The sequence below is a fragment of the Salvia splendens genome, chromosome 21, assembly GCF_004379255.2.
Source record: "Salvia splendens isolate huo1 chromosome 21, SspV2, whole genome shotgun sequence".
Classification (NCBI taxonomy): domain Eukaryota; kingdom Viridiplantae; phylum Streptophyta; class Magnoliopsida; order Lamiales; family Lamiaceae; genus Salvia; species Salvia splendens.
In genome coordinates, this window is record NC_056052.1 from 23910318 (window position 1) to 23931367 (window position 21050).

Sequence of the window (21050 nt, forward strand, 5' to 3'; positions counted from 1 at the left end):
TGATTTTTATATATAGAAAACAATTTTTATAAATAAATAATATTTTTTTATATTTGATTTTTTTAAAAAAATTCGAATTTCAAAAATTTGAATTTAAAAAAAAATCGCGCTGGGTGATCCGGGCGCTGCAATAGCGCCGAGCGGATCGCCCAGCGCCACGAAACCGCCCAGCGCTGCGCGGTTTCTCTCTCCAATCGTCCGCTGGGCGACTGCAATAGACCGCCCAGCGAACCGCCCAGCGCCGGCGCTCGGCTGGGCGGTCGCTGGGCGCCTATTGTGGATGGCCTTAGTATCGGTATAAATCAATTCATTTCGGTTAGTTGAGAAATTGACAATTTGGTCTAATTTTGTACTCCCTCCGTCCCACATAATTTGACCAAGTTTTCCATTTCGGGACGTCCCATATAATTTGACCCATTTCACTTTTACCATTTTTGATAGTGAACCCCACATTCCACTAACTCATTTCTACTCACATTTAATTATAAAACTAATATATAAAAGTAGGACCCACATTCCACTAGCTTTTTCAACTCACTTTTCATTACATTTCTTAAAATCCGTGCCCGGTCAAAGTGTCCCAAATTATATGGGACGGAGGAGTACTATATACGAATGTAATTGGACATTTTGCTTTTTTCTTTATGAAAGAAAAGTTAATGGATAACGAATCAATTATACTAAAAGTTTATGTTTAGCCATTTTTTCTTAAAAAGTACAAAAAATATCATTTTTCCAAATTTGGAATGAGTTCAAATTTCATTTGATCAATAGCTCGGACTTTCTAAAGTCTGATGTGAGGTTTACACACTTCATCGAATTTATCATTTTTACTTGACACAAGCCTAACATCATAAGACTTATTGGAAAAAGAATATGGACCCAGGCCCAATTTAACACAAGCCCAAAGTCATAAGCACTTTTGGTGAGACACAAGCCCAACACTATAAGAATCACCTTTAGAATTAATTGATGTATAAATAATCTCGTAATATTAAAAATTAGTTAAAAATCACGAAATTCAATTTTTTAATAATTACACACAACAAAAAAAATTCAAATTCAAATTCATAATGCATTCATGAATTGATACATAGTAATTTGATTTTTAGCTGATATATATTAATTGCGAACAAATTTGAATTTTAGATGATTTTTAATTAATTTTAAAGTTGTAGGACGCATATACATTTTTTGATATTTTGTGATTTCAAAAATTAAAAATTAATATTGTACAATTTGTAACGAAAAAAAAATGAAAATCGTTGAAATTAAATTTTGGATATTTTGTATTTTTTAAATACGATTAAGAAAATACGGAAGGGTCACTAAAGTAATTTCAAACGTTGTTCCCTCTTAGCCTTTAACAAGGTTAGCCGCTCATTCTCCTAGGGTTTTTCGCCAGCTTCAACACTAGGGTTTCAGACTTGCAGCAGGTCTCTCTCTCTCTATCTCATTTGTTAAAATTTTCCGTCTAGAACAAATCCGGCGTTGTTATGGTCCGTAATCGTATCTATTGGATTCATAATTTTGCATTGGGTCTTGGATTTTATGTGCGCCAATTTGATGTTGCAACTTCACACTGCGGTGAAAATATGAATGATTTTTTTTTAATTTTTGAGAAAGTTCTTTTTTTTTTTGTTATTTTGTTCGGTTTGTCTGTATGATGTTATGTTTGAAATTCTGTTTATGTATTTAAGATCGGTGATATGATTGGTTCCCCTGCTATTTCTGATCTATCTGCATTTTGAGATTGTTCTTGCAGTTCTAGTAAGTCAAGATGTCCAGAGTTTATGTTGGAAATCTTGATCCCCGAGTCACTGAGCGCGAACTCGAGGATGAATTTCGTGTGTTTGGCGTTATCAGAAGGTAAAAATCGCACAGTAGTTGCTATCGTATATTGCTAGTTGCTACTTAGCCCCTTGTCCTTGTGGAAGTTAAATCTTAAATGAAGTCTTTCTTGTAAATATATTGGAAAAAGTTGAAAATGCTCCTGGAAGTTGAATTTTAATGTCTGCCTATTTAACCATCTAGTTTTCAAGCAATATCTTGTAAGGAGTAGTATATAGTAGTATTATGTTTCGAGCTGTAACTTCTAGGACTTTTTTGCCGTGCTTATGGAGTGACAATTTTTTGGTATGGAGTAAATGTGTTCGGAGATGCTTTAGTGCATGGTGCGCTGGGTGGTTGTGATGGTTTTTTTTATCTCCCTGCAAGTGATAATGTCTTCTTTTGGCTCACTCTGTCAACAATATTATATATAATTCATGTGGACTATTATATAAAAGAATTTTGTTCTCTAATAAATTTATCTGATAAGGGTCTGATATCTGTGGACTATTCTATAAAAGAATTTTTTTCTCCATTTGAACAAAAGTATTGGATGACTACTATATTTTAGCTTCAATACTTTGTGACACACAGTGATAAAACTATCCTCGGCTGGTAGTGGTGGTTCTTAAAGGAGCTAGGCTAGATGTTTGCTTTGAATGACTGCTGTTGAACATCATGTTTTTCATTTGTTAAGCATGTGGATTTGTGTTTGCCACTTGAATATATTAGTTTTTCAATTTTTCACATTATCTCTTGTGCTTGTATCTTTTTTAATATTAATGTTTTTTCCAGTGTATGGGTTGCCAGAAGACCTCCAGGCTATGCTTTCATTGATTTTGACGATCGAAGAGATGCCCAAGATGCCATCAGAGATCTTGATGGTTTGATTTGAAACTTTTAACTTTAGTCTGCTCCCTGCTAATGTTTCTAAGCTGACTACATTTGATGAAACTTCAAGAACATTAACATCCTGCACACATTTTGAGCTAAAAAGTCCATCTTTATTTTGAATTTCTATTTCTCCCTGCCCCCTCCTTCAAACCAAAACAAAAAAAGTTATTCTGTAGCTTTATTTTCAATCAGCATCTAGTGTTACCTTGTTGTTGTGATCTTTGGTGAAGGCAAAAATGGATGGAGAGTTGAACTCTCACATAACTCCAGCGGTGGTGGCGGTGGAGGCCGTGGTGGTGGTGGTGGCGGTGGTGGTCGCGGAAGGTCTGGTTCTGATTTGAAGTGTTATGAATGTGGCGAGGCTGGTCATTTTGCTCGTGAGTGCAGAACTCGTGGTGGTACTGGAAGGCGTAGAAGTCGCAGCCCTCCTAGATACCGTCGGAGTCCAAGTTATGGTCGGAGGTATTGTTTATTAATAGAGAAAAAGCTAAACCAGTATGTTGATTTGAATATTTGTCTTGACTTGTTTCATTGTTTGTATTGTTTGATGTCATGTTGCTGCAACAGGAGTTATAGTCCTCGTGCGCGTTCCCCTCGGCGTCGAAGCTTATCACCCAAAGATCGCAGCTTCAGCAGGTCGCCTTATCGTGGACGAGAGGAAGTGCCATATGCTAACGGGTTAGTTTTTATTCCTTTAAAATTTCCCCATGCCAATGCATCTCTTATAATGAGTTCTTTCACTTGTCAAATAGGACAAATGAAAATGTTAAGAAATGGCTGGACCTAAAATTGATATTTTAATGCTTAATTTCTTCAGTTGCAACTTTCAAGATGTAGTTGTATTTTGTGTACAAGCCTACTTTAGATCCTTATAGGCGATTTACATTTGTGTCTTGTTATGCAGAGATGGTCCTAGGGAAAGAGTCGAAAGACGCAGAAGCAGGAGCTAAGCATTTATCTTATTCAGTATTTGAACTGATGGTGCAGTTTTTACAGTAGTGTTTACTCTGCTTGGACTTTGTTACTGCTATGTAAGTGGGGCGACACCTTCAGCTTCGACTGAGGCATTTGGTTATCTTTACTACTTCAGTAGTAAGTTTGTTACTTTTTCCCTATTACGTGTTCGTCATATGCAAACCTCTCTTGAAATAGCACTTATCTCACAACTTCCGGATCTGTTGTTCATAGATGATATGTTCTATTATTGTCTTTTATGGAACTTTGCTAAAGCTTTATGATTTTGTTTTTGTGTCGAGGTCTCTACGTGGTACTGCTTCATTGGTTTTCTGCATCTGCACTTCTCTTTCGCCCTTCACTGCCCTGCTGTGGGATCTTCAATTTGAAACATTGTGGATCCCAACTGGCTAGAGTGGTAGATGCTTCTTTGATTGCATATATGCGGATGTGATGCTCCTTCTCCCCAAATAGTGTTATTTGATTTGATTTATTGAAAGCCTGCGTCAAATGCTTATGACAAGTTCGTAATTCTTCTTAAATGGAACGTGTTGACTTCTATTCCCTTTGAGTTGCAAGATGTGGGGAGAATGCTGACTTAGGGGGGCTGAAAGTTGCATGTTACTCTATCACAATGTTACCCTCTTCACCGACACTCGGTTGGGATCTTTGTGCCTGGCGCATTTTTCCCCTCGTTGAGATGTTATCTTTATAGTTTATGGCTTTGGTAGTGAACGACCCACTCACTGCAGTTCTTCAACCCCTCCCCTCCCCCTCCCCCTCCCCCTCGACTAGTGAAATCAGAGATTGATATTATTTCATGGACCTTGTGGCGTTCACTGTAGAAGCTGACACAACCTAGATTCCTAAGTTATTTCTTTAGACTTTGAAAAATGATCTTTGAATATTTTTCTGCGATTGTTCGGGTTAGAAATTTTGTTGCCTTCAACAAAGGTATCTGCAATCAGCCTGTTTACCCGCTTAGAAATTTTTGGATTTGTGGCTGGATTTGTCTTGGTCTCTGTTTTTAGGGTATGTTTGATTAGCTCTTTTTGACCGTTTGCTTTAGTTGGTGGATTTTTGAGTATTCACCAATGGAGAAGGTGAATATTTTGTATGTTTTGAGACGATAATACAAAATATCTGCATGAATTTTGCTTTGTTTGGCATGTGACCATGTATCTTGGTCTTGTTTTCACGAATGAGACTTGCTAGTTTAGAATCGCTTCATTTGCCTTTGTAAACTTAAAGTTCTTTGGCAGTTGAAATTTGTTTGGTTTATTGAGTCAAAACAATGTGTTTCCTATTAATAATCATGCTTTTAATGGTTGATTGTCAGACAGGGTAAACTTTTTATTTTGGAGTTCTATCATATTAATACGAAAATTTTACTTTTACAATGTCACTTTGAATTCACTTTCAGAATGTTATTTGTAAAATAATCAAATTCGCTTGATAGGTATATCCTTGTAGATCGTAAATTTAGAAAAAGTTTGTCAATTATAATGATCAAATTAAATTGTGAAAAAAGTTCCTCATATTAAATTATGTAAAATTAAAGGTTCTTTCTTGAAGAAAACTCAGTTGCTATATAACTACCATAAAATAGAACTTCATATGTTTTGTAGATATAAGTTGGTCTAGATCAAATTAATTACGAAAATGAAAACAATGACTTTTTCTAGATAACGTACAATCTTGTTAGAAATGGAAGTAAGGAAACAAATTGAAAAAACATAATCCACACACAAAAGAGAGGAGCTTATCTCTTGATTAGCATAGTAATAGAGCGAAATGAAAGCAAAATCGTGCGATTGTTTTTCGTGCATGGGTCTTAAAATATCATCCATAAACTCGACCTAACTCGATCCAGTTTAACTCAAAGGGGATGCAATGTTAAGCTCCAATAGTCGAGGAGTTAAAAGGATGGATATTCAAGGATGTGATGAAGGAGATGAACAAATGCATGGATGAGATTAGAAGATTAAACATTCTTAGTGGATGAGATACTGGCTTGTCTTTTGGACAGTGTGCATCAAACATATGTTGGAGAAATTGGCGATGATGGATCTCATTATTGAGAAATTGGCGATGGCGAAGATAGTCTCAAGCTTCATTCATAACGACTAGTAGTATTGAGCGTAAATTAACAAGTTAAACTACTATGTTTATGCAAGTAGGTACTAACTTTAAAAAATGACTTTGCACGAACTCGCACGATCATAGATCAAGTTCGCCTAAACTAGACTCGACTCTATTCAACTGACTGGCCATATAGGATATGTATATGCGAGACAATTGTTTAGGAGAAGCAAACCATCATTTTTTTCTACTCAAGCGACGTGAGGAACGATGTTTACCAAAGCGACAAGGCATCGAGGATGGAGATGGGCAGTGGTGATGGTGTGAGAAGGTTATAATGGACATTATATCATTATTTGATATATTTGCTTGTACATTTTGAATTATGTTTTGTTTAGGAGTACAACACATTGGTATATTCGTTTATGAGAATGGACTAGGTCATGCATCGAATATTACGTATTATGTAGCTTAATGTGGAGTGCTTATTACACATATGTGTAACATGGGCAAACGGGAAAAGTTGTTACTCTATGGACATGTCACACGAGAGAGCGAGTTGCGAACTCGGGTCTAAATACATCTAATATAGAAACAAATACCAATTGAACAACAACTTCATATGTATTCTACATATGCATATGCATATATTACTATCTACAAAAACTATAAATTGTTGGGTTTCATGGAAGCCAGGCCAGGCCCTATAGTAGCTCCGTCACTAGTTCTTGGAGAATTTAAGTGGAATTGATTCTTATTTTTTATAGAATAATTCCATTTTAAGATCATTTTAAGTTGGCTCTTGCGTGGGGTGGGTTCTTGGCAAGTGAACAGCCGCCGCACCATCACGGTCCTCGGCCTCCCCAACGACCGCATCGGAACCCTAATGCAGCTCCCCGAGGACGTCCAGAAGAGCATCCTCACCCTCCACGTCATCCTCGACTACTTCGACATGTCCAAGCTCACCCCCGCCAATAAGACCACCCTCTACCAGTCCTCCGGCGTCGCCAACGGCCAGCAGGGCTTCATCGACGTCGTCCGCCGCCGCGACGGCACCATCGTCTTCGGCTCTCCCCTCGTTTGCAATTTCGTCAACCCCGTCGCCGCCCAGCCCTTCAACATCTCCCAGCCCATCATCGCCCCGGGGATGGACGGTACCTACGTCGAAACGCCGGCGACTCCTCCTCCACCGGCGGCCGAAGATGAAGACTCCGCCTCCGGCGAGTCCGGTGGAGAAGGAACCTGTGGAGGAGACGGAGGCTCCGTCGCCGGTGCCTAGCCCGGATGCGGCGGCCGATGAAGGAGAAGATGTGAATGCGGCGGCGGATCTGACGTCGGAGAAGGAGACGAGCGGGGGAGTGGATTTGGGGGTGAAATTAGGGCTGGTGATTGGATTGGCGGCGTTGGTTGCGGTGGCGAGGCAGTGAAATGGGGAGGCAGTGAGATGAGATGAGATGAGATGAGATGAGACAGTTTGTGGGAGAAGCCAACGCGGAAATAAAGAATTTGTTTTTTGTCTTCTCCAATAAAAAATGGTACGGAACAATTGGGAGAATATAATAAAACAAGTATTGCATTTTACATTGTCGTTTTTGATGAGTTATTATAAGTTATATTTACTAGAGTTTCGTTTTTATAGTATATTAATATTGATGCAACAAAGCTTGAAAAATCAGCTATATTATATTCGTATGTGTGTAAAATATTATGTAAATTGTAATTATTTTGACGAAATTGGAAATAAGAGTGACTTTATAGTACTCCTATCCTGGAACTGGACAACCATTCACAGTTTCACACTACTTTTTTTTCCAATTTCTTGTTTCCTTTTCTTTCTTTATGGAGTACTATGTATTAATTTCTTGTTATTTTTTCTTATTTAATTTGATTAATATATTTATGTAGATGTTATAGTATTACTTGTGTTTGATAGATTATGCCATTTTTTAAATTTTGATTTAGTAGATTTTTTTGTTTTAGATATGAAATTTTGAAATTTTAATTATTCAGTGTAAATAAATAAATGGCCTGTAAATTAATTTTTTAAAATTAGAAAAGTACTAATTGGTAGTACTATTTTTGCTTAAGTAGCAGATGGTATAGAGTTTCTTTTTTTTTCGGAGGAGCCCATTGGACTTCAAAATATAGGCCCAAAATGTATTTACAATAGTTTTAGCCTAATAAAATCCCCAAGTACAAACCCACTCAAAACTAGATTGGCCCATTAGACTGAATCAAGCTTATTTTTGACAACTAACTACAAACATGATTACTTATCGATGATGTTGTTTAACAAAGGACAAATGTTAAAATTTGGGAGGATCCTAAGTCCTAACTAGCTAAACGACAAACTACAATTTGGATACAGTTATCACGTGCACTGTAGCATGATCTACACAACCTTTTATGACAATTAACATCCACATATTAATTTGCATATAGATATGATTTGGTTTACAAACAATGAAAAGAGAATGTATCTCAATTAATGAGTTGGATTTGTCATAAGTCCGAGGTTGTTTTGTTAACTGTCCCATCTTTTTTTAGCAACTCAATAAATAAGCATGATTTATGATAGTGCTAATTGCGGCACATAATTGATACTCAGAATCAAACTATTCTCACTTTGTCCATGTTTAACTGAAAATACTATTGCGTGTAAATATTTTGTAACTAAATTTACCACATATATAGCACAATTAATTATTCTCACCTCTTCTCCCTAATCATTTCCAAAAAAAAGGTGTAATATCACAAGATTTGGCTAATCATGCCATAATTGTATTGCATGTGTATAACTTTACGTGCTTGAAATGTTGAAAAATCATCCCTATATATAGAGGAATAACCATTCATGAATTATATCAAAGAAGTAATAGTAATAGTAATAGTAATAGTAATCATTATTGCTCATTGATCAATGATCAACTCTTCCATGGCTATTCGCATTATGGTTATGCTAGTTTTTGTTTCCTTTTTCTTAATGCAAGAAATTCTTGCACAAAATAGTTTTCATAATTACTATAACTATCTATGGGGATCCGATCATTTCTCTGTTGATCCTCAAGGAACTCAAGTTCAACTCTTGATGGATAAGTCCTATGGTCTCTATCTTTCTCTCTCTCACTCACTCTTGTAAAATAAAATCATGAATATAATGTTTGAGTGTGTGTATGTATAGGAGCTGGATTTAGGTCAAAATTGGAGTATAGGTCAGGGTTGTTTCACATAAGGATGAAGATACCAGAGAGGAAAACAGGAGGAATAGTTACAAGCTTCTATGTAAGAATTGTACTAATTCACTTTTTAACTAATGTTTTCTTGATAATTGAACTAGTTTTAACGTTTTCTTGGTTATTGGCAGTTAACTTCAGCACCAGACAACCAGGACCCAGGAAATCACTATGAACTCGACTTCGAGTTTCTGGGCACCAACGGCACGGTCCAAACCAATGTGTATAACAACGATGGAGGCCACAGAGAGCAAAGCTTCAATCTTTGGTTCAATCCTTCAGAAGATTTCCACACTTATGAAATTCTATGGAACTCTCACCAGATAGTGTACGTATCCGTCCGTCTCTGTTAATCTGGATGTATACAAGTTTTTGATACTTGACCATATGTACTTGTAACAAATAATATTGCAGATTCTTGGTGGATTATATCCCGATAAGGGTGTTCAACAACAACTATGCACACGGAATAGACTATCCGTCAAAGCCGATGCATATTGAAGCAAGTGTATGGAATGCAGATTGGTCAGGAACTGTGGATTGGAGCCAAGCTCCATTTATAGCTCGTTTTCAAGATTTCGGGTTCAAGGCTTGCCCCGCCAGCCTCGGCCCCCGCTGCAACAGATTAAACTATTGGCAGTTTGGAAATGGGCAATTACAAAAAATGAAGCAGTATAGAAGATTGTACATGACTTATGACTACTGTGCTCAACCTTATACTGCCAAGCCAGAATGTGCATTCAATAAGTGAAGGGATTTCTTCAACTCCTACAGAGAGCTATTTTAATGGGTCTTTTCTCCACTAAATTAGTTGTAACGTTCCTACTTTTGAAGGATATGATTCTATTCCATATTACTATGTTGTAAAATAATAACACTATTTTAAACCTTGATTGTTATTAGTATATTTCATCTTTAAACATAAATGCTCAGATTTCCAGTCAAAGGTAGCAATATGATACTTAGTAAAAAAGAATTTAGATTTCAGTCAGAGAAAGAGATTGAAGGATAGACAATAAGAGTATCCAAGATTCCTGTAAATATTGAAACCAATGATATATATTCCCAGCGCATCCAGTTGTGGGGATGGGATAATCGAATGCTATAAACAGCAAAGAAAAGAGAAAAGAATTTTGCTCTTACCAGCACATAGTCAACGTTATTTCTAAGACTTTGAGGTTTGAATCTTCTCAACACATCAACTCTATTGAATCCACCTGCATAAATAACTCCAATCTTCTGCATTTGATTCGACAAATTTGAGCACCACTCGTGAGTGAATCTTCTCGACACATCTGAAGTTTCTATCTGATCATATTCCACTCGCGGAATCCCCATTTACAAGGCTCTTACGCATATTAGATTCTGTAGAAACATCTCCATTCTCATGTGTTATGTGAATCTTTTCTTTCAACCAGCCACCATTTTCATGCGCAGCTTCATTTGTATGGTTATTTAGCTTCTTTAGTGGCGGTTTTCCAAAAAAACCAGGCCGGAAGAGAGGCTTACACTTTTCTGAGGAACTTCCGCCATCTGCTTTCTTCATAGACTTTTTATTATCACCAGAGGACGATGAGCCGTTATCATGCCCAATATTTCCATCATTAGATGTTAAACTAGCAGAGTTCTCTTTATCTAGGACCTTACTGGTGGTATCCATGGCTGGGACACTACACGTTCTGCTGTCTACATCATCTTTACAGTTCCCAACTGCAGTGGATGCTTCGGTCAACTTTGTGGATGAGCCTAAATCACTATTGACTTCATTCCCACAACTTGCTTGAACATCAGAAGTAGATGAGGATGCCTCGTAACACTTGGTGTCTGATTCTGTAGACGAAGCATCAACCAATGAAGTGCTAGTTTGATCTGGCTCGTCACCATGATTTCTGGTGGAAGGAACTTCTATTTGTGTGGTGGGCAATCCGTCTTTGTTGTGAAGTTCAGCATCGCTGACAATAGGCAAACTTAAGTCAGGAGATGCCATTTTTGTATCTCCTTTTGCATCTTTTGTGGCTGTAGTTAACGACAATTCTTCCTCACTATTGACCTTATATCCCGAACCATTAGTAGATGGTTGCTCTAAATCAAGAGGACTGTCAGTGCATACTGCATCAGTTGAGGAATCAGCATGTTGTTTCATGGAAGAGTTCACTTCAGTTATTTTCAATTTCTCACTTTCTTCTTTTGTCAATAATTCAGTGGGAAGCAAGCATGATGGTCGAGCATGCATCCTGTCAAAACCAGGCAGGCATCTTGATAACCCCAAAATTTTAGAGTATTTGTTAATCTTGATAACCCCATAAACGATAGAATTACCTGCTGTACAAGAGCATATAAGCTCCCTGTGAAAGCACCTCATCCAAATCAACGCTAGCAACCTAAAGAAGAAGACCGATATGCAAGTTCAAAAATCCAATGATCTAAAATGAAAGACTTACACCAAAGGAACAAGGATGTAATCTAACAGAAAAATCAGCAACTGTTACCTTGCAATCATCAATTCTGTACCACTTTCCATGGAAATCCTTAATATAACAGATGTAATGGCCAAAAAAAGATGCATTCAGCATGTCCACATGGACAATAACAGCATACAGCTTGTAAACATCATTTCTGTCTTCTAACTCACTCATGTATGGGCTAAGATCCAGAGTCTCTGGGAAAGTCACCCTCTTGTTAAGCTTCCCAAATCTACCACTCTGAACAAAAAAGGAACAAACACGGAGTAGAGCTCAGACAGTGTACTGATACCATTACTCACTTTTTAACTTTTTTGGCAAAAGATAAAATGTGAATATTTAAGCTTAAGCTTCATCTACTTCTACAGAATCATAGATATTAGGGAAACGATATTTAGCATGGTAGATAAAATGACCAGACCTGGAATCTTTTCAAGGCAATTGTAAGAATGTTTGGTGCTCGCTGGACAGTAAGGCGTTTCCATGCCATGACATATGCATTACAACTGTAAGGACAACTCATCCAGATTGATCAAAAGTTGCAATATCTACTGCATAAATTATAGCATTTTCATGTTTTATAACTTGGTATCGACAATTAGTCAAATACTTCTCTAAATTATATGATTTGACACAAGTGTCAAGGAAAATACTAAAATGTGAGTCAACTGAATCAAATGGAAGAAATAGCCAACTATAAAGAAAGTAAAAATAAGTTCACAAGTGCAGCAAGAACCCAAAAAGATTGGATAAAAGCAGTTACAATGATGATAATCGAGCCAAAATAAAATACACATATCCTGACATTGGCAGATGAAATTGAAAGCACAAGATTGTATAAACAGAAATTATTGATCTATGTGCTAATTTAGATTGCTCCAAAGTGAAATTTAAATTCAAGATAAGATTATAGTATACTGTTGAGAATAAGTTTTGCTAAACAGAAATTATTGATCAATGTGCCAGTTTAGATTGCTCCAAAGTGAAATTAAAATTCAAGATAAGGTTATAATATGACTCTTGAGAATAAGTTTTGCTATAAAAATCTGAACTTGCAAATATAGCACTTACCCGTCGCATTTATACATATTATCCCCATGAAGCCGTTCTTTGGCAGTAAATTGATCCAAACACTCTTCCATTGATCCAGCATCCCCATGAATTTCAACAGTTAAATCCATCATATTTTCAAATTGGTTTGAAACATTATTACACTCTGTGCATATAACCTGAAAGTGGACCAGATTAAGCAAGCGTGATGCGGGATCTTTAGCATTAGAGGTAAACACAAGAACGGAAAAGAAAACACAGCAAACTAAATAAAAGCTCGAGCTTCATTATGCATGCCACCTGTGATCGAAGACGACCCCCAAATATATGTTGAATAAGGGTTGTCTCTTGATAGCTAGGATGAACAACCTTTTCTCCACCAAACTCATCAAGGCATACAGACTGCATCATGTCAATGGCAAACCTGAAAAGCAACTGCATGTTACTTAACCGAAATTAAAGAGAGCACTTTTTTGGGAGGGGGGGTTGTGGTGGCAACCACATGTGGAACAAGTTATAAAGACCTCATAAACTCATGCGCATCCTCCTGTTTCCCATATCCAAGATTACCACCTATGTTAGGCAATCTTGAAAGAATGTTCATAGGAGAAAATGGATTAACACTTCGACTAGCCCTTTCCATGTGCAATTGAAATTCACAAAGAAAACACCAATCATCCCTTTGACCTGGATAACACAGAGATTGAAAGGAAAGGTAAGGATAATCCACCAATAAAAACAAAGAAAAAAAATGGAATAATGTGTTACTGTGTTCACATAGAATATGATCAACATATAGATTAGATCAAGGTAATTACATTCTCTGCGGTGGCCTTTCTCCAACAAATAGGCAACAAGGGGTCGGGTGTATGCAAGACACTGAAGAACCACATTAGCAAAGCAACTGCATAAAAGCAAGTGTGACGACAAGTATTGGTATTTGACATTTTAAATATAAACGTAAGATGTAGAACAAAATACTACAATACCTGTTTCCACAGTTTATAAGTCCACAAGGAGGATAGCCTGGTTTGTCCCAAGTGAAAAATTTTAGAAATTCCTCGTATGGGAAAAGTATCTGAAAAAAGAATGATATAAGAAATTCATATTGGAGGAGGTAAATACTAGTAATATGTAAGTTAGCAATCAGAAAATGGGGTGATCAAATACTTTGTTTGAAGGTTTGTAAATCTTTGAGCTTCCTCCCGAAGGTGCAACTGAAGTTTTCCTTCCTCTCAGAGTGGATTTTGGCATCATAGAGTTAGCTGTGTAAAGTGACTTCATTTCTTTGCATCTTGTCTTGTGCTCAGTCCAGTGAGATTTTTGACAAGCTTCAGAACTGGAGTTTTGGCAGGCACAATAAATTTTAGCAAAATAGCAGGATCGATCAGTAATAAAAGTTATTGATGCATCAGTATATAAGACCATATTTAGAAGATTACACTGAGAATCCAGTTTATGAAAACAGAAACTTCTAATATCATAAAAGAAAATCTAAAGCAGTAATGACAAGGTAAAATTTGAACTAAAATAGTCACAGATGTTTATTTCCACAATAATTTCGTAACGGATGATGAAAAACCATGCTAATAAGCACTAACATAATTCCCACTGTATCAGAGCATATCAGGCGGCCAATCAACGGAATAGCAACCAGTATGATGCTGTGCAATAATTCATCTTTCTCTAGGGCTCTACAGAATACATATAGATAGAGCCTCTTCTTCACTCTCCGTAACTGAGAAGCACAATAGCAAAACAATTTGATTCCTTTTACCAGCAAAGCTCAAGAACCAGTAGAACTACAGTACATTGAGCACAATTCACAAAAGTTTAGTAGTTTTCCAGATCACATGCATGCATTATGCGTTGAATGATTGCATCCTAGTCTAATCACCCTATTCCACTCAAAAAGTACAACTTTTGGATTATTTCATATACAGACAAAGCTCAGCTTCGCAATATTCGCAACGACCAGGATACAAATTACATAAAGCAAGCCGTAATTATAGATTATAATCACTATTTCCAGATAAAACCCAAGCTTCCAGCACAAAACCCACACGCACAAATACACAGCAATTATCATCGTTAAACACCAAACAAAGCAATTATATGAACAATTAAGACGTAATTACCAGTATTTAACCATCTTGCAGCCGGCGCACTGTTTCTTGGTGAGAAGGCCGCACACGACGCATGAATCAAAACCCTCAGCAGCGCCACCGGCGGCCTCCGCCATACTGTCCCTCTTCTGGCGATCCAAGGACGAGTAATCGGCGGAGGCGGAATCGAAATTGGAGTCCACCACGAAGTATTTGGAGGCCGTGTTCCGCACCAAATACAGCAGGCCGAAAATCCCAACTGACGCCAACACTATGAATTGCAGGAACCAGTTAAGATCCGCCGTGACATGCATTTACAATCTGCAATTTCCTCACGGTGTTGTGATATGATTGTGGAAATCATCAATTAAATTGCTGGGATTTAGGGCTTCTGTCGGGGAAAGGGGGGAGATTCAATTGGGTTAACAAAATATTTCCATGTTTCTGTTCTATTCTATGGCAATAAAATCTACACTTTTAATTATGGATTGTTAACAAAACCTTAATGAGTGGTTGACTCAAAAACCTTTCTCCATTTTTTTATTGAAAAATATTGAAAATGCACACAACAAGATTTTAACTATTTTCTTGATCTTTTTAATTTTTATTAGTATTTAGTATCCGAATTTGTTTCACTGAACAAGTAATATTCTTTCACTAATATAAAATCCTTACCGTATGATTATGTGATGCCGTGGTATATTGGTACAATGATTACATAATCATTTGGAAAATTTATAGAGTGCCTTCATCATCATGAAATGTACTCCCATTCTCATGGTGTAACCATGGAGGAGGCACATTATTAGTAATTTAATTGTATTTGGAAAATTTATAGAGCATCTCATGTGTGCGATATGTATTTTTAATCAGGTAATTAATACCAAATCACTGTAATTAATATTTAATCATGTCAAATAATACTAATATCTTCCCTGAATCAGAAGTGACAACATATTTACTAAGCTAAAAAATCAAAATATATTTTTTTCAAAAATAAAAACAAAAGAAAAATATTTAATAGCAGTAAAATTGACCAAGTCAAATCGTTGCCTGTTAACGGGCCGTTTCGGAAAGAAGCCCAATTGATATCTAAAATTAGATTTAACGATTTAGATGGCCCAATAAGTTAGATCTAATATGCATTGATACATTTGTAAGAGTTCATGAATTGGCAAAAATGTACTTACAATCTACAAACAAACATGCTTAACTCAAAAACCTAAAGAATCATGGGTAAATCTGAGTAATAGATAAGAACGGATCTCATTTGGGCTAGTTTGTTATGAAGTGGCAATTTTAATTCTATAAAAAATATATCCATATAAAGTCGACCTGTATCATTTTTCTAGGTTTAGACTATCACACCTTGAGCTGCGAAGCAGTAATATAAATTTCTCATCTCATGATAAAATAAGAAGAAAATTTATATTTGCACAAGCACAGGAGATCGGCCCATAAAATATGTATTCCCTCTAACCCATTAAAAATGAAACGTTTTCTAAAATGGTAATAACATCATCTCTAATTGTCTCGTACTTTAGTCTCGTCATTAACTCACAAAACGATACTGCATAAATTCTCGTGCGGAAACCAAATATTTCATATTTATTGGGACGGGAGAGTAGTATAATAAACAAGAATCCACTTAAATTGCATGTGAATATGATTTATGAGATTAAGGATCTTATAATACAAAATGTCAAACCACCAAAATCTAATCCATCCCTAAATTAGGCCACCATATATCGTATCCAAATATCATGTCTGAGTTATAGGGAGTATGCAAAGAAACAAAAGAACCAGTCACCCATCATTACAACATTCCTGGGTAAAATAAATTTATTTTTTGTGATTATGGTTAAGTGGGGATTACTGTTAAACAGCTTTTTAAGCTCTATGGCTCCTTTATAAGAACCAATTGATTGATTAGATAGTAAATCCAAATGGGATTAGGGTTTGATGGGACCTCATAAGAAATTCCGGAGTGATGTTGCCCACTAATAATCTACTTTGATGGGTTTATTTATGGATAACTGTAATTAACATCGTAGTATTAATTAGACATAAATACACTAACAACAATTTAATTTGGAACGCACTAAATTCAAATAAAAGGACAAGAAACTGAGAAAGGATAACTGATTTTCCGAATTGTAATTCAACCTTTAATTGTACTTTGGAACACTCAAATTTTCTTTTATTTTAACACAAACAAATTTTCAATTATATTTATGTTTCATATGCAGTGTGTATTTTGTGTTTGATTGTTTGGACAAATGATTTTCCCACTCACTTGATGAAGATTGTGTCGTCTGAGCATGATTTCTCAATGGAAAATTACTTTTGAAACTAGGCCTGTCAAATTAGGTACCCGCGGATATCCGATCCGAAATTTTTGGGTACCCAATCTCGAAATTCCCAAAAATCAATACCCTACTTGAATTTGATTTCGGGTACCGTTGGGTATCCAGTCCCGATTGTAATTTTGATTTTGATTTTTTTTAGAAAATAAACACAAATTTTTAGAATTTATTTAATACTATTATTTAGAGCATCAGCAATGGCGCCCGTCCCGGTGGAATTCCGACCGGCGTGCCGGAATTCCACGGCGGACTTCCGCCATTGTGCATGGTATGCACGGATACGGAATTCCGCCGAGGACACTGCAGTTCCGCGGCATTACGCGGAATTCCGTCGCGACGGGCGTGCGGACGTCCGCCATTGCGTTGACTCCCACGGACGTCCACGCGGAATTCCCGTTTATTGCATTAAATTTTCGAAGATGAAGGTCCAGCACTGACTGATTGGACCAATGATGATGCTGGTGCTGCGGGTCCAAGCCACGGCGTGGCCATTAGCAATGTACGCATGAGGATACCCCATGACGATGTCGATCGAGTCCGTGCATTTGCCGACATGCGCAAAAGACAAGCCCATGCTCGGCTCCAGAACGATATTATTGAAGAAGTATGGCATCGGAGGGGTCGTCGTTGATGTAGTTTTTAATTATTGAAACGTTTTTTTAAATTTGGTGAAATGCACTTTTCTTTTTTTTTAATGGAATTTTTTTTCCCTAGTTGTGTTGAAATTTTAATTCTGTAAATTGTTTAATTCCAGAAATTGTTTAATTTGTGAATTTGTGATTTTTTTAATTGTGGGAAGTCCTTCGGGAAGTCATTGGGGATGTCCGCCACTGTGCAGTGAGAAGTCCTTATGACGTGGCAGTGCAGTAGGAAGTCCGTATGACGTGACAGGAGGTGTTTTTGGGAATTCCACCCCACGGCTGATGCTCAAGACACCATTTTTCTTTAGAGCATCTCCAATAAGCACGGACGTCAAATAGCCATCAAATAGCCTTCACACTGCCACATCATCAGCACTACAATTCTCCTGCCACATCAGCTTGCCACATCAACTGGACATCAAATAGCCCTCACACTACCTATCCACATCACTAATAACAATTATATAATTTAATTTACACTTGTATCAACATACAGAATTTAATTTACGAGACAAATACGGAAAATTCGAATAATAATATTAAAATTTAAAAAGTACATTACTTTTAAAAAAAAGTACAATAATATAAAAAAACTAAAAAAAATAAAAAGTACATTAATTTTAAAAAGTAAAACAAAATCACTCATCGCCGCCGTCCTCGTCTCCGTCGTCGCCCAGCGCTTCTTCACCGTCGTCGCCGCCGCCTCCGTCGCCGGTTTGGCGCCGATCCGGGGACGCACAATGGCGCCCGTGAGAATCGGCGTCGGAACCGGCGTCAACGCGGGAATCGGCATGGCGACGCCGATTTTGACGCCGATTTCGCCCACGCCGGTTCCAATGGTTCGGCGTCAAACCGGCGTGGGCGAAAAATCGGCGTCGCGGTGGTGACGCCGGTTATTGGAGATGCTCTTAGTGTTTCAGAATCAAGACGCCATTTTTCTTCTGTTTTAGAATCAAGATCTCATTTTCCTGTGTTTTAGAATCAAGACACCATTTTTCTTTTGTGTTTTAGAATCGAAGCTTAGAATTATAAACTCATTGCAATTCTCAAGGCATGAAATTTTCCCATTAAACAGAATCTAAGAAACATAACTCAAATAAGGTGGAGGTGGCAGCAGCTTTAATTTGATATGGAGATTTAATACATTGCCAATAATTGAGGCAGTGACAGAACTACTATTCCGGCGTCTTCGGAGGCTTTGGCAGTTGCAGATGGCGGAAGAAAGGGAGGCGCAGCTGGGCAGTAGAGAGCGGGAGCCGAGAGGAGACGGAGAGACTGCCGAGAGGAGAGCACGCGATGCTGGGAGAGGAGACGCCGCGGCGGCGGGGGGAGGCGCAAGCGAGAGGGCAGAGCAGGAGAGGTGAGGGAGGCGCTGTGAATTTTTGGGGTACTGGCATACACCCTAAGTCACTAATTACACTAACTATAAACTAAAATGTAATTTAAAAAGAAAATTATACTCCATTTAATTAGAATAAAAATATAATTTATTAATTTAAAAAAACAAATTGGATAATTCGGGTATACCCGAATACCCGATAATCTAAAATTCCCAATACCCGATCCCGATCCGGATCCGAAACCCGATTTTTCGGGTTTCGGGTATCCAATTACCCAATTTTTTCGGGTTTGTATAACGGGTATCCAATACCCAATATCCATTTGGCAGACTTATATGAACAATTGACAATTTTAAATAATTTTGTAGTTTATGTTATCTGTATAATATAATTTAAAAATTATTTTCACGTCTTACAAAAGAAAAATTGCACAAATATCTTTTATTCAATTAACGATGCGATTGGTGCTTATGAATACACTACCTACACTTTAAAAGACGTACACACTTTTGATGGCAGACACAACGTGCCCCCATAATCCATTCTCCTATTTATGCATGATTCATATTATTGAAACAATTTATAAAATATGTCTAACATCAAAACTTGATTAAAATGGATAATCAAATCGAACCATTTTCCTATACAAAAATTACATCTTGGCCCAAAAAGGACAAGCAAAACGACAAATGTAAGCATCATAAAATAAGGTTGCTTCCGGGTTTCAAGGTTTGTGTTTAGGGCCAAATTAACTCAAAATGGGATCATTTTCACAATTGCAAATTGCCCTTTTCTTTCAACCAATCACTAATATGCAAAATTATAAACCAATTATATATTTAGGTCATCAGCATTTTTTTCTTTAATTGAGCCATACAACATTTTTCTCTTGCATCTCCTCATCTATTGATATCCACAATCTTATCACGTATTCATCCAATTTATTCCACTACTCATGTGTCTATATACTAGTACCATGTATTTTGTTAAACTAAAAAAAATGAATAATTTTTGCTTTTGATTATTGCAAAGTACTAGTGTAATAAAGTGTAACATGAGGAGCTTGCACTCAACAAATATATTGATATGTTTGTGTATTAGACATTGTTGAGTGAAGTTATTATATTGATTTTAATATTGTATTATCATCGTTCTTGATGTATCCATCTTCCCATTTTTTTACTCTAGCATTTTTCATTCAATGAAAATGAAAATTTTAAAGTATTTTTTTACAACTCATTCAACACCTAGTTCGCAGACTTTCCTCGTACGCAAACTCTCGTCCCGCCGCTTCTCCACAACGTGGGTCTCGACCTTCTTGTCCTCCAAGGACGAGCTAGAGACTCCGCGTTGCTAATGCACTTAAAATTATCATGATAGGAATTTGGTCAAATCGGGTTAAAGCTAATTAATATGATGGGAAATGAATTCACGGGTTTGACATATGTTTGAAAAAGAGTAACAAGTATTAATGATTCAAGATAGAAATTAGAAGAAAAAGAATCTAATAATACATTTGGAATAGTTTGAGTGATGGACTCAATGATGAGTGATTTGCATGTTTAGAGATCAACTGTTTTTATGACCTGAAAAGTCATCAACTTAATTAGATTAGCTGCTCTCCTTTTGAGGCTTATAGATGAAATTAATTAAAGTCAAATTGCTTGTTTTTTTATTTAAACAACTAATCTCAAATGTCAAGCACTTAGGATTGATCATTTAGTTAATAAAATTTTAATTAGTCTGCATAATTAGACAGCTGGGCGCTAATGGGGCTGCTAAGTTGACATGTGTGAAATTTAATTATACTATTTTCATTTCTCTAATAAGTTTTCTACTGACAGACTAGCCATAGTGCCCTTTTTCTTTGAGAGTTTATTTAAATCTTTATTATAAGAATAAAAAGCCCATGAATATTATAATCACATATTAGGATATTATACGCGTATTGTGCTTGTTCTCTTTCAAAATATTTATTTTCATTTTTGGAATTCAATTTACCAATATCAATCCTATACCGCCAACAAAATTGAGAAAATAAATCACGATTCTACTTTTTAATCCAGTACCACCTATTTGACTATTTGAGGGAA

General features: G+C 36.7%; 4 protein-coding genes across 7 annotated transcripts; 3 read left to right on the forward strand and 1 right to left on the reverse strand.

Annotated features, from left to right (window-relative positions):
• The first annotated feature begins 1344 nt into the window (after window positions 1-1344).
• LOC121785560 (serine/arginine-rich splicing factor RSZ22-like) lies at window positions 1345-3965 on the forward strand. Of its 4 annotated transcripts, none has more exons than XM_042184017.1 (6): window positions 1345-1436; window positions 1766-1869; window positions 2626-2714; window positions 2955-3186; window positions 3292-3402; window positions 3629-3965. In XM_042184017.1, the coding sequence occupies exons 2-6, from the start codon at window positions 1781-1783 to the stop codon at window positions 3672-3674; spliced, it is 567 nt and encodes a 188-aa protein (XP_042039951.1). In that variant the 5' UTR covers window positions 1345-1436; window positions 1766-1780; the 3' UTR covers window positions 3675-3965. The 4 variants fall into 4 exon arrangements, with proteins under 4 accessions (XP_042039951.1, XP_042039952.1, XP_042039950.1 ...); XM_042184018.1 differs by having other exon boundaries at window positions 1358-1499; XM_042184016.1 differs by having other exon boundaries at window positions 1366-1499; window positions 1763-1869.
• Window positions 3966-6059: 2094 nt separating this feature from the next.
• Window positions 6060-7198, forward strand: LOC121784404 (fasciclin-like arabinogalactan protein 3). Its single transcript, XM_042182547.1, has 2 exons — window positions 6060-6083; window positions 6545-7198. Exons 1-2 carry the CDS (start codon window positions 6060-6062, stop codon window positions 7037-7039), a joined length of 519 nt encoding a protein of 172 aa, XP_042038481.1. The 3' UTR covers window positions 7040-7198.
• A 1450-nt stretch (window positions 7199-8648) lies between these two features.
• LOC121785320 (xyloglucan endotransglucosylase/hydrolase protein 3-like) lies at window positions 8649-9800 on the forward strand. The gene is made up of 4 exons (XM_042183704.1): window positions 8649-8864; window positions 8942-9042; window positions 9125-9321; window positions 9408-9800. Exons 1-4 carry the CDS (start codon window positions 8681-8683, stop codon window positions 9742-9744), a joined length of 819 nt encoding a protein of 272 aa, XP_042039638.1. The 5' UTR covers window positions 8649-8680; the 3' UTR covers window positions 9745-9800.
• A 209-nt stretch (window positions 9801-10009) lies between these two features.
• Window positions 10010-15074, reverse strand: LOC121785319 (ubiquitin carboxyl-terminal hydrolase 18-like). Its single transcript, XM_042183703.1, has 11 exons — window positions 14644-15074; window positions 13676-13844; window positions 13495-13583; window positions 13324-13409; window positions 13030-13192; window positions 12806-12929; window positions 12527-12684; window positions 11877-11961; window positions 11483-11695; window positions 11313-11374; window positions 10010-11227 (listed from the first exon to the last, which is right to left on the reverse strand). The coding sequence occupies exons 1-11, from the start codon at window positions 14922-14924 to the stop codon at window positions 10306-10308; spliced, it is 2352 nt and encodes a 783-aa protein (XP_042039637.1). The 5' UTR covers window positions 14925-15074; the 3' UTR covers window positions 10010-10305.
• Between the last annotated feature and the right edge of the window lie 5976 nt (window positions 15075-21050).